General features: G+C 40.2%; 1 protein-coding gene across 4 annotated transcripts in view; it reads right to left on the bottom strand.

Moving 5' to 3' along the window:
* Positions 1-13,857, bottom strand: part of LOC140742079 (interferon-related developmental regulator 1-like) — a 39,547-nt gene that overhangs the window by 9,146 nt on the left and 16,544 nt on the right. For all 4 annotated transcript variants that reach the window (XM_073072900.1, XM_073072901.1, XM_073072899.1 and 1 more), the window contains 2 exons: positions 12,249-12,299; positions 1,716-1,894 (listed from right to left, as the gene is read on the bottom strand). In XM_073072900.1, coding sequence (XP_072929001.1) covers positions 1,716-1,894; positions 12,249-12,299 — 230 coding nt within the window. The remainder of the gene's footprint in view (positions 1-1,715; positions 1,895-12,248; positions 12,300-13,857) is intronic.

The raw sequence follows: 13,857 nt of genomic DNA, 5'->3' as shown, positions 1-13,857 counted from the left end.
AAAATATGATTAATAATTCATTAGTACAGTTCCATATCAAATCAGTAGAACACTTAAAAGTTTTCCTTTCAATTAAAGTTTATTTTCTCTATACAGTCCAAAGACACAGATACATAGGAGATAGTACTGTTGTTACTTATTTTGAGGAAGGCAGCCCAAATGTATATATCTGCCTCATGGGTTGGGGTAGGGGCATCCAGGTAATTATTGGAACATTTCACATGATTTCTAACAGGTGTAAAGCAGAGGCCAGGGAGAATAGCACCACTGTCATTGTCAGGGAATTAGAGAACAGAAGAGGAGCATATTTTGACTTGCGCTCAATTTAAAACTGACCAGCTCACCGCCTTGTCACATCAGCTGAATTGATCATTTCAGAATGTCAGCTATGCAAGAGGCTACAATTAAGCAATCCAAATTCTAATTTCTTCCAAGTTGCTTAATTAGCTTTGGCACATTAATTAAAAAGGAAATATGATATGCAATGAAATAGAGCAATGAAATTTAAACATTCTTTCAAAATGTTTAAATTTTGAATGGGCACCATGGTAGCATAGCAATTAGCGCAACGCTATTAAAGCTTGGGCTGTCAGAATTCGGAGTTCAATCCTCTGTAAGGAGTCTCTGTATATCCTCTCAGTGGAATGCATGAGTTTAACCCATGCCCTCCGGTTTCCTCCCTCACTCCAAAGATGTACTGGGTAGATTACATGGCCATTGTAAATGTCCTGTGATTAGGTTAGGGCTGAATCAGAGTTGCAGGGGGTCGCTGGGTGCTGTGGCTGGAAGGGCCTGTTCCCTGCTGTATGTCTAAATAAATAATAAAAAACGCAAGGATGGTTTATTTATTTTCACACAGATCAGCAACTTACATTATGCAAACAACCAGTGATTTTAAGGGCAAGCAATCTAATTTTTTTTTCTGAAGCCATAGAACGGCTATTGTTCTCTTGTGTGCACAAACAGCCTTTACGATTGTAATACTACTAATTACTGACCAATCACAAGGCTCCCAAGTAAACACACATAAAATGCTGAACTCAGCAGGCCAGGCAACATCTATGGAAAAGAGTACAATCATCATTTCAGGCCTAGACCCTTCAGCAAGACTGGAGAAAAAAGATGAGGAGTCAAGAGTAAAAAGGTGGGGGAATGGGAGGGAGACACACAAGGTGATAGGTGAAACAGGGTAGGGGGGGGGTGAGAAAACAGCTGGGAAGTTAATTGGTGTAAGACAGGGCTGGAGAAGGGGGAAATCTAACAGGAGAGGACAGAAGGCTATGGAAGAAAGAAAAAGGGGAGGAGCACTAGAGGGAGGTTACAGGTAGACAGAGATAAACTGAGATAGGGAAATGGAAATAGAGAATGGGGGAGTGGGGGAGGAATTACTGGAGTTTGAGAAACCGATGTTCCTGCCATCAGGTGGAGGCTAACCAGAATATAAAGTGTTGCTCCTTCAACCTGATAATAGAGGCCATGAATGGACACATCGAAACGGGAATAGGAATTGGAATTAAAATGGGCGGTCACTGGGAGATCCCTCTTTATCTGGCAGACAGAGCGTAGTTGCTTGGTGAAATGGTCTCCCAATCCAAGTTAGGTGCCAAGGCTCCCAAGCTGGTTTTAGTATAAAGTGGTACAAGGAAGAAATGCATTAACTTGCAACTAAAGGCAATCGAAAAGTAGTATTCATTTCTAATAATGTTCATACGTACATTTCCAAGAACTTCTGAATTTTGGAGGGTGGACAGATAGTAACCAGTAAGGACCATGACTGCAGGGCATTGCAGTGAAGGACTTGAGTCTGAGAATTGTGGGAGGGCACTGATCCATCCCCCTTTACATATGAAGCACTGAAGACACTCTCCAAACATGTCAGGCAAGATGCAAGGTCCTGATATAGGAATAATTGTTAGAAGCAAACAAGAAGATATATGAAGCAGGTTTACAACTTTATTTTGATGCAAATGAACAAACTAAATATCATAAAGAACTACGGTGTAGAAAGAATGTTTGATCTTTCATTTTTGGGGCTTTGCTATTCTTATCCCAATAATTCATTAACTTAACTGGTGTTCAACATTCCTTAATTTGGATCACTGCTTACAGCCTTACACGCACGCACCATTTAAGGCCTGATAGTAGCCAGCACCATACATAAGAGATGAATTTCATTGTCAGCTTAAGGCCAAAAAGTTAAATCAACAATAATTGCAGCAGTTTTGCCAACTTCATCATTCTCTATTACAAAAAGTACTATCATTATGACTTACTTGCCAAAGTTATTCACTTAGCTAATTATCTAAACTATCAAAATATTGTAACTTTTAGTTGAAGTGGAATAATGCATCTCAGTGCTAAAATTAGGATCCCAGCTGTCCTGAAATATGGTACAGTGGAGATGTCAGGGGTAAGTTTTTTTTACACAGAGAATGGTGAGTGCGTGGAATAGGTTGCTGGTGACAATGGTAGAGGCGGATACGATAAGGTCTTTCAAGAGACTCCTGGATAGGTAGATGGAGCTTAGAAAAATAGAGGGCTATGGGTAACCCTAGGTAATTTCTAAAGTAAGTACATGTTTGGTACAGCATTGTGGGCCGAAGAGCCTATATTGTGCTGTAGGTTTTCTATGTTTCTATGTTTATAAAGGAGTAACATTTTCATATGGCAGGGTGACAGGAACTAGACATCATGTGCACAGGAATTTGAGGTCTATGCATATAATTCAAGTCTAAGGCATAATTAAACTAGTCAGGGTTAGCTTGAAAAACATACTGAGCAAGCCCAACGGTATTACATAAAACATTCATTAAGTCCATGTATGACATTTACAAACTTGTTTAGATTAGTGATTAAAAAAAACACAAGTTTAATGTTGAAGATACCATACAAATATTCTTTTTGCAGTAATTATTAAAATACATTTTGCTGCTGCAATGTTCCCAATAGAAGGTGACAGCACATTTGCCTTGATTGCTTTAGAGCTCATGCAAAAAAAAGTTATAAACAAAGAGCAAAAAACAGATGCACTCCCCTACTCTGCAGGTTTAAGCAGAGATGAAATTGACAGGCAGCTTCTGTCAGAACACTTGTGAAAGTGGCTTTGGCTCACAGAAACAACTAGTGGAATTTATAACATGGAAAAGTATCCTCTGCTGCATGCACAAAGCAGGCGGTATAAGTAACTATGCGTTGAATACTTCAGAAGTTTTGTTCCACCAACTTCACAGAAAAAAGGGCATTTACTAATCATCCCCAGTTTAGTATCCAGTTCAGGTGTTTTATCAACATTGCTTGATTTTTTCTATATCATACTCATAAAATATTTCACTCCTAAATTTTCACAGCTAACTTTTCCAACTTATTTATAGGTTGTTTGAGTTCCAAGAGACCAGACCCACAAAATCAATTTTTCCCCATTTAATCTGTAATTAATGTATTGGAGGATTCATCCTTTCATATGAAGGCAAATAGTAATCAATATTTTCCCCCAGAATACAAATGTCAAATACCAGAGAATATGCTTTTAAGGTTAGAGGAGGGAGTTTGAATGTGATATAGGGGACAGATTTTTTAAAATGGTAGATGCTTAGAAAATATTGCCAGGAGTAGCAGGCGGTGTAGTGGAGTTTAAAAGGCTTTCAGATAGACACATGAATATGAAGGAATGGTGAGATGAGGGGATATGGAAGATATACATGAAAAAGGCATTCTAAATTGGCATCAAAATCTGCACAACTTCATGGGCAGAACAGCTTGTCCAGTGCTGCACTGTTCTATGTTCAATGGCGCCATGGCAATGTAGTGCATGGTAGTGCAACAATATCACAGCGTAGGATGTTGGAGTTTGGAGTCAATTCCTGTGTCCTTTGTGAGGTGTCTGTACACCCTGTCCATGGAAATATGAGAGGTTTCTTTGGCTGGTCCAGTTTCCTCCCACAGTCTAAAGACATACCAGTTAATTAGTTATTGTAAGTTGTCCCGTGATTAGGAGTTAAATCGTGGGATGTCGGGGGTTGCTGGCTGTGCGGCTTGGAGGGCTGGAAAGACCTATAGATTTAAGATTCAAGTACAGTATCAAAGAAAGTATAAATTATACAACTTTTGAGATTTGCTTGCTCACAGGTAGCCACAAAACAAGAAACCCAATTAAAGAAAAAAAATAAAAGACCAACAAGCAATGCACAAGAGAAAGAAAAAAAACACAAAACACGCAAGCAATTGAAGTGAACAACACCATTCCGAACCAAAACTGAGTCCTCATATCCAAATCCCAGATTAGTCTGGAATAGGCCCAAAGCCTTGCTGTACCTCTAAATAAATGTTCTATGCAACTTTATATAAATTGGAAATTGTTTGTATTATACAGTATAATGTACTTCAGTGAAATATACTAATGTGGTTAATATACTGGTTCACACTGGTTCACTTTTAATATGCAAAATGTTTATGGGGCAGCACATTGGCATAACCAGTAGAACTGCTGACTCACAATACCAGGGTCCAGATTCAATCCAGATCTCAGGACTTTTCTGTAGCTTGTGTTTACTATATTCCTGTGGGAAAGATCGAGGGGTTTGGTAATTTTCTTGCCTTGTCATCAGGTACTGAATTTAATTCATTAGGGATTGGAAGGTACTGGTAGATTAATTTGGCTACTGTAAGTAGCCCCTAATGTGCAGTTAAGTGGTAGTATCTGGGGGAGTTGAAGGGATGTGACAATAAAACGTGGGATTTATGTAGGATTAGTGCAAGAGGTTCCAAAAAGGTTCTTTGTCTGTGCCATGTCTTTCTATGACTTATGGATTAATGACAACAGAGATAGTCTCGTACCAAGTCAGCTCACTTGATAAAAACTTAAAACCAAGAATACTCTGTAACAGTTAAAAATTAAAGCTGAAATATGGATGTATCATAGCTATTAGAAATATATCAAAAAACTTTAATTTGCATTTTCTTTATATTGACAATGACTATAATTTTGTTTACTTTTCGGACTATTAACAATTCAAATAAATGCCTTCTACACAGCAGATAAGCTTTATCCCATTATGGTGCTATCTAACTTCGACTTGAACACATTGAGTAATCAAGGTGGCTGGGTGTGGTCGATTGTCTAAAGCACCAGGATATAAAAATTTACCTTGAAAATTCTTACAATGTAACACAATTAGTAGTGGGACCATTGACTGAAAATTGTAGGATTAACTGCTGTAGTCTCACAGTTAAATTACTAGAATCCAACCCAGAAATCCAGTCTAACAAAGCAGAAAATGAGATGAAATCCTCCTATGGAATAGAAATTTGGTTAATCTGGAATTAAAAAACCTTGAAGATGTCCACAAAACCACCTGATGGCCAGGAAAACTCACTGGGCTCACTAATGCCCTTCAGAGCAGGAAATCCTTCTGTGTTCTGATCTAAATGTGACTAGACCCTCAAACATTTAATGGTGTAAGGCATACTGTGCCATTACCACAATATTGAAGCAGTAAAACAATCAAACCAAATGAAACACTTAGAGTTGATCTTCAAAACTAAATTCAAATTCAAGCTCAGTTTGTCATTCGACCGACCGGACACATGTATACCACCAAATGAAATGAGGCATTTCTAAAGACACAATACAACACAAAGTTATATTACCACTGCTAAACTAACAAATAATAAGGTGGATATACAAGTTAAAAAAGAAAACAGGATAACACTACTGGCACTTCAAACATGAAGAAACCTAGATGGTGGCAGGGAGTTCAGTAGTGCATAGCCTGTGGGAAGAAATTGTTTCCCATTCTTGTCATAATGCTACTCTACCTCCTGCCTGAAGGTAGGGGATCAAAGAAATTGCTTGATGGATAGGAGAGCTCACTGAACCCTGTGTACACAGCGCTCCTGACAGGTGGAGGAGAGACCCTGATGATCCTCTCAGCAGTCCTTGCAATACTCTATATGGACTTGCAGCTCCTGTACCAAATGGTGATGCAGCTATTTAGGACAGCATTCCCAGCTTAGTTGACATTGCTAAGTCCTCCATACAACCCTCTGGAGACTGGTGGCTAAATTAGTAGGGCTACCTCAAGTACAAGTAACCACCTGACATTGCTGTAATCACAGAATCATGTCCTAGATTCCTCTATCACATACCCTGGGTATGGCCTTTCCCATTAGCAAGACACCAAAAGGAATAGTGAGAATAGTCATAATGAACTACAGTTCCAATGAAATCAGCTTAAACATCAGCAGGAAAATTTCTTGCTCAGTATACCCATTTTAACTCTGCCATGGAGGGTCCCAAGCCCAGCTGTGAAAAGGAGGGTCAGGCATGGGGCTAGCAATCCCATCCAGTAAAAACCCAGAGCTACAGAAAAACCAACAGAAGCTCCAAAGACCATCATCCCTGGGAGAGAAAGGATACTCCAAGGAGATGGGCTACACCTGGGAAAACTTAAAAGACTGGCCCAAGACAGAGGCCTCTGGCAATTTGCTGTCAGCAGTCTATACGCCAGTGCGAGCGATGGGCTTCAGACACCCATTATCCTCCTTCAGATGATCAGTGCTCCTCCATGCACAGCAACTCTTGGAAGAAACAACTGAAGTAGCGAGGGCACAGCGTATACACAGTGTGGGGAACTTTGACGTTCACCACTAAGAATGGCTAGACAGCACTAGCACTGAGGCATCTGATGGATACAAATGTGGCAGGTAGTGTGTGAACCAACATGAAAAACAGACTATTTGAACTTGCCCTTGCCAATCAGCTGAGGAAATGCAATTGCTCTTGAAACAATGGTATGTATGACTAGAGCACAATCCTTGTGAATAACATCTGTCCGATTCATAAAAACATGCTAAATAGAATAAACCCCAAAGTTCAAAGTAAATTCATTATCAAAGTACATGTTAGTGTATACAACCCTGAAATTCATTTTCTAGCAGGCATGCACAGTAAATACAACACAACAGAATCAATGAAAGACCACATTCAACAGGTCATACAATCAATCTGCAAAAAACTCTACAAATAAAGAAAAACAATAAATATCATGACCATGAGATGAATATGCCTTGAAAGTGAGTTCACAGGTTATGAGAGCAGCTTAGTGATGAGCGAGTGAAATTGAGTGAAGTTATCCCTTCTAGTTCAACAGCCTAAAGATCAGATTCTGCAGTCCAACCATATTTTAGTTGAGTGGTGCAGGACAGAAACAAAGAGCTGATGAAAAGAGGTGGCTTCATCAACATCCTCATCTTCCTTGCATTAACCATATAACCATCACAGCACAGAAACAGGCCATTCCGGCCCTCCTAGTCCGTGCCGAATTCTTAATCTCACCTAGTCCCACCTACCCGCACTCAGTCCATAACCCTCCACTCCATTCCTGTCCATATACCTATCCAATTTTACCTTAAATGACACAACTGAACTGGCCTCTACTACTTCTACAGGAAGCTCATTCCACACAGCTATCACTCTCTGAGTAAAGAAATACCCCCTCGTGTTTCCCTTAAACTTTTGCCCCCTAACTCTCAAATCATGTCCTCTCATTTGAATCTCCCCTACTCTCAATGGAAACAGCCTATTCACGTCAACTCTATCTATCCCTCTCAAAATTTTAAATACCTCGATCAAATCCCCCCTCAACCTTCTACGCTCCAATGAATAGAGACCTAACTTGTTCAACCTTTCTCTGTAACTTAAGTGCTGAAACCCAGGTAACATCCTAGTAAATCGTCTCTGCACTCTCTCTAATTTATTGATATCTTTCCTATAATTCGGTGACCAGAACTGTACACAATATTCCAAATTTGGCCTTACCAATGCCTTGTACAATTTTAACATTACATCCCAACTTCTGTACTCAATGCTCTGATTTATAAAGGCCAGCGTTCCAAAAGCCTTCTTCACCACCCTATCTACATGAGACTCCACCTTCAGGGAACTATGCACTGTTATTCCTAGATCTCTCTGTTCCACTGCATTCCTCAATGCCCTACCATTTACCCTGTATGGTCTACTTGGATTATTCCTGCCAAAATGTAGAACCTCACACTTCTCAGCATTAAACTCCATCTGCCAACGTTCAGCCCATTCTTCTAACCGGCATATATCTCCCTGCAAGCTTTGAAAACCCACCTCATTATCCACAACACCTCCTACCTTAGTATCATCAGCATACTTACTAATCCAATTTACCACCCCATCATCCAGATCATTTATGTATATTACAAACAATATTGGGCCCAAAACAGATCCCTGAGGCACCCCGCTAGTCACCGGCCTCCATCCCAATAAACAATTATCCACCACTACTCTCTGGCATCTCCCATCTAGCCACTGTTGAATCCATTTTATTACTCCAGCATTAATACCTAACGACTGAACCTTCTTAACTAACCTTCCATGTGGAACTTTGTCAAAGGCCTTGCTGAAGTCCATATAGACTACATCCACTGCCTTACCCTCGTCAACATTCCTCGTAACTTCTTCAAAAGATTCAATAAGGTTTGTCAAACATGACATTCCACGCACAAATCCATGCTGGCTACTCCTAATCAGATCCTGTCTATCCAGATAATTATAAATACTATCTCTAAGAATACTTTCCATTAATTTACCCACCACTGATGTCAAACTGACAGGTCTATAATTGCCAGGCTTACTTCTAGAACCCTTTTTAAACAACGGAACCACATGAGCAATACGCCAATCCTCCGGCACAATCCCCGTTTCTAATGACATCTGAAAGATCTCCGTCAGAGCTCCTGCTATCTCTACACAAACTTCCCTCAAGGTCCTGGGGAATATCCGGTCAGGACCCGGAGATTTATCCACTTTTAAATTTCTTAAAAGCGCCAGTACTTCCACCTCTTTAATTGTCATAGGTTCCATAACTTCCTTACTTGTTTCCCACACCTTACACCATTCAATATCCTTCTCCTTAGTGAATACCGAAGAGAAGAAATCGTTCAAAATCTCTCCCATCTCCCTCGGCTCCACACATAGCTGACCACCCTGATTCTCTAAGGGACCAATTTTATCCCTCACTATCCTCTTGCTTTTAATATAACTGTAGAAGCCTTTCGGATTTACTTCCACCTTATTTGCCAAACCAAACTTGTAACTTTTTAGCTTTTCTAATCTTTCTTAAGTTTCCTTTTACATTCTTTATATTCCTAGAGCAATTCCTTTACTCCATGCTGCCTATATCTATTGTAGACATCCCTCTTTTTTCGAACCAAGTTTCTAATATCCCTTGAAAACCACGGCGCTTTCAAACCTTTAACCTTTCCTTTCAACCGAACAGGAACATAAAGATTCTGTACCCTCATAATTTCACCCTTAAATGACCTCCATTTCTCTATTACATCCTTCCCATAAAACAACTTGACCCAATCCACTCTCTCTAAATCCCTGCGCATCTCCTCAAAGTTAGCCTTTCTCCAATCAAAAATCTCAACTCTAGGTCCAGTCCTGTCCTTCTCCATAATTATATTGAAGCTAATGCTATTGTGATCACTGGACCCGAAGTGCTCCCCAACACATACATCTGTCAGCTGACCTATCGCATTCCCTAACAGGAGATCCAACACTGCCCATCTCTAGTTGGTACTTCTATGTATTGTTGCAAAAAACTATCCTGCACACATTTCACAAACTCTAAACCATCCAGCCCTTTTACAGAATGAGCTTCCCAATCTATGTGTGGAAAATTAAAATCTCCCACAATCACCACCTTGTGTTTACTACAAATATCTGCTATCTCCTTACACATTTGCTCTTCCAACTCACGCTCCCCATTAGGTGGCCTATAATACACTCCTATCAGTGTTACTACACCTTTCCCATTCCTCAATTCCACCCAAATAGCCTCCCTAGAGGAGCTCTCTAATCTATCCTTCCAAAGCACCGCCATAAGATTTTCTCGGACAAGCAATGCAACACCTCCTCCTCTGGCCCTTCCTACTCTATCACACCTGAAGCAACTAAATCCAGGAATATTTAGTTGCCAATCACACCCTTCCTGCAACCATGTTTCACTAATAGCTACAACATCATAATTCCAGGTTACTGATTACTAAATTACTAATTACTGATTAATAAATCCTGAGAGCGTTTTCCTGATATCTTTACGACAGGAGCTAGTCTTTAGTGAATTTGAAATGGTTGCATTCAATGATCTCAGCTGGGCAAGACACAAGATAGCTTAAGTACTAAAGACCTGTCCTCCAGTAGCTGCACTTTTGGCTAAGCTTTTCCAATACAGTTGGTGTTTGCCCATTGCATTCATTGATGACAAGAAAACTGTGAGGGACAATTATAAAGTAGAAAAGCCATCACACTCGGAAGTCTGGGTCCAGTGGTAGAACAAGTGGGGTCTCCTTTGGTTGCAGTGGATGACTTTTGTGCCTTCACTCTCCACAAAGTATTGCAGAGCCACCTTCCTGGCCATTGTATCTCATCCGCCCAGTCTGCTGGAGCTGACTTCACAGGCTAGGACAGGCGTGCCCCTATCTCACTGGGGTATGAGGCTGCCAGCTACCCTCCAATACAACTCTAATACAGGTATTTATCTGAACTACCTGGGAAAATGCTTCGGAATAACCTGTTCACAAAAACAGGCTAAATACTATTTAGCAGCGAGGTGGGAACGACTACCGTGGGCATCAGTGCAGCAAGTGACTGGAGTGTTGTAGACCTTAATCCAATGGGTAAAGCACCATAACAGTTGGAGTTTTGCCTTGCACAAGGAAATGTGGATGTAGCTGTCAGACATCAGTTATCCCAGTCACAGGATATCATTGCAGCTCCTCAGAGTAGTATTCAAGCCCAATGATCTTCATGTGCTTCATCCAGTTCATCCATCACAAGGTTAAAAATAAGGATGCTCACGAATGACTGCACAATATTTATTTCCATTTGCAAATGCTCCATAAATGCCTGCATGTAGCAACACCTTGACAAAATTCAGACACAAGCTAATAATTCCTGCCACTCTCTGTAAGGACAGTGTGTTCTCCCCATGACTGGTTTGGTTTCCTCCAGTTGCCTCCCATATTCCAAAGATGTATGGGTTAGGGTTAGCAAGTTGTGCTGGAAGCACGGTGACACTTGTGGCCTCTCCCCAGAGATCCTCATACTACATTGGTGGTTGAAACAAACTATGCATTTCACTGCATGTTTTGATGTATGTGTGACAAATGAAGCTAATCTTTAAATCTTTATGTGACAAATGGCATTCATACCACAACAAAACTGGACAATGCCCAGTTCCAACAAGAGCAAGTATCAAATCTTGAGATTCAATGACATTAACATTGCCACATTGCATGGCAACGGTGGCTGTCAATGATCTGAAACTCAACCACATCAGTCACATAAACAGATGTCACAATAGAAGGGCCAGGATCTTTATTTATTTATTTAGAGAGCGAGAACTGACCAGCCACCCAGCAACCCATCTTTTTAAACACTAAACTAATCACAGGGCAATTTATAACAACCAATTAACCTATTCATTGGTATGTCTTTGGACTATGGGAGGAAACCAGGGTACCTGGAGGAAACATACAGAGAGGAATTGAACCCCAAACTCTCGAGTTGTGACAGCATTGTATTAACCACTACAGGGTATTATATGGACTCAACTCCTGTTACCCCCAATCCCTATCTACCACCTACAAGTCAGAAGTCAGGAACTAGGTGGACTGCAAGTTGCCTGGAAGTATGGTTCCACCAGCGGTCTAGTTATCGTCATCTAGGACAAAGGTAGTACTCTATTCTATTCTAAATTCCAAACATTTATTCTCTCTTAAGTGCACCTTGGATGCAATGTTTACAAAAACAACATTGCAATTATTTGCCTAAACTACTCTGACAGCACCTTTGGTCTCACAAACTCTACTATTGAGGAAGACAAAAACAACACATATATGGGAACACCACCATCTGTAAGGTAATACAACTAACAAGTGTACGGGGTGGGGGGGGAGCCCCAAGCTAAGTAAGCATTGGTAGATAGGTGAATAACGTAACCTTCATATCAGACTAAAAGAACTAGTTACATACCTATTGTACACATACACCTGAATGGTTTATTTTGAACTTTAATACAAGCAAAAGCATCAAGCACCAAACTGTTCAGTGCTATCACAGTGCATTATTTTGCAAACAATATTTACAATTACATCTTCATAGTAATTAGCTATTCATTAATAAAAACAATGTTATGCTCCAATTTAAAACTCACCTCTGCTTCATTAGCAGCTACGTAGCAGCACGTTCCCAGAGCTGTGGCACACTAAAAAGAAGCAATAGAAGACAATGATCATGGCAATGTTTGCCTCAACTGAAAAACTGGATGGATGACAAACAAGTCAGAAGGTTTAGCTGCAAAAGATCGTGGCCCAGCACATCATACAAACCAATCTTCCGTCCTTGGACTCACTTTACACCGCACACTGTTGGAGCAGTGCTGCCAGGATAATCAAGGACACGACCCACCCAGCCAACACACTTTTTGTCCCTCTTCCCCCTGGGAGAAGGTTCAGGAGCTTGAGGACTCGTACGGCCAGATTTGGGAACAGCTTCTTTCCAACTGTGATAAGACTGCTGAACGGATCCTGACCTGGATCTGGGCCGTACCTTCCAAATATCCGGACCTGTCTCTCGGTTTCGTTTTGCACTACCTTACTTTCCCTTTTCTATTTTTTATTTACGATTTTTTAATTTAAACTCTTATTATATTTACTATCAATTTGTACTCCAGGGAGTGTGAAGCACAGAATCAAATATTGCTGTGATGATTGTATGCTCTATTATCAACTGTTTGGCACCAATAAAGTAAAGTAATTATTCATTTCTCAAAATTAGGCTGGTACTCCGAAATCTCTATTAGCCAGATATCTGTGAAAGATCCACCACAGACACTTTTCTCTCTCATGGCTCTCAGGTTTGCATAATTTGTACTGTTTTGGCTAATATGCACTTTTGTGAATGAACATTATGATGGCTTTACAGCAACGTTGCTTTATATTATCAATTTAATGCAACTATAATCGTTTATTGCTGTACAATAATAATTTGTACAAATTCCTGAGAACCTTAAAACCACTCAGAAAGATAAACAGGACAGAATATTTGGTTCACCTATTTGCAGAGAGAGGTTACAAGGGTCCAGAACCTCTGAAATGAATCTATGTATATTGGAAATGAGGCAAACAAACAAAAATGTTATTTCTAACTACTTAAAAATAATTTCAATGAAGGCATGTACAAAATCAGTATCAGACTTTGTAATAAAAAAATCATGGAATAACAGCACAAACCTTGAAACAATTAAATATTCTCCCCTTTAAGCACAGCCAGTGTCAAGTGTCAAGATGTTGCTAGTAATGGTGATGGGTTTGCCAGGTGAGACTGACGTTGATACCTTTGCCAGATGAGGTTACTTGAACAGTCCTAACAGGACACAAATGAAGAAAAATTCCCTCATCATCAGGAGAGAATATCTTTAGGCTTTTCTACTCAAGTGGTCTGTGGAGATTCAATCATTGAGTATATTCTGGGTAGTGATAAATGAATATATTTATTTATTTAGCGAGACAGTAAGCAATAGGCCCTCCCAGCCCTTCAAACTGTACTGCCCAGCAACCTTTAATTTAACCCTAACCTAATCACGGGACAATTTCCAATGGTCAATTAACCTACTAACTAGTAGTTCTTTGGACTGTGGGAAGAAACTAGAGAGCCCTGAGAAAATCCAGCATTTCATGAGAACGTAGAAACTCCTTACAGAGGATGCCAGGACTGAACGCCAAACTCCAATGTCCCAAGTTGTTAATAGCAACGTGCTAACT

This window comes from Hemitrygon akajei, chromosome 19 (genome assembly GCF_048418815.1).
Source record: "Hemitrygon akajei chromosome 19, sHemAka1.3, whole genome shotgun sequence".
NCBI lineage: Eukaryota > Metazoa > Chordata > Chondrichthyes > Myliobatiformes > Dasyatidae > Hemitrygon > Hemitrygon akajei.
The sequence above is the reverse complement of the archived record's forward strand: the minus strand, read 5'-3'. Positions and strand labels throughout refer to the sequence as shown.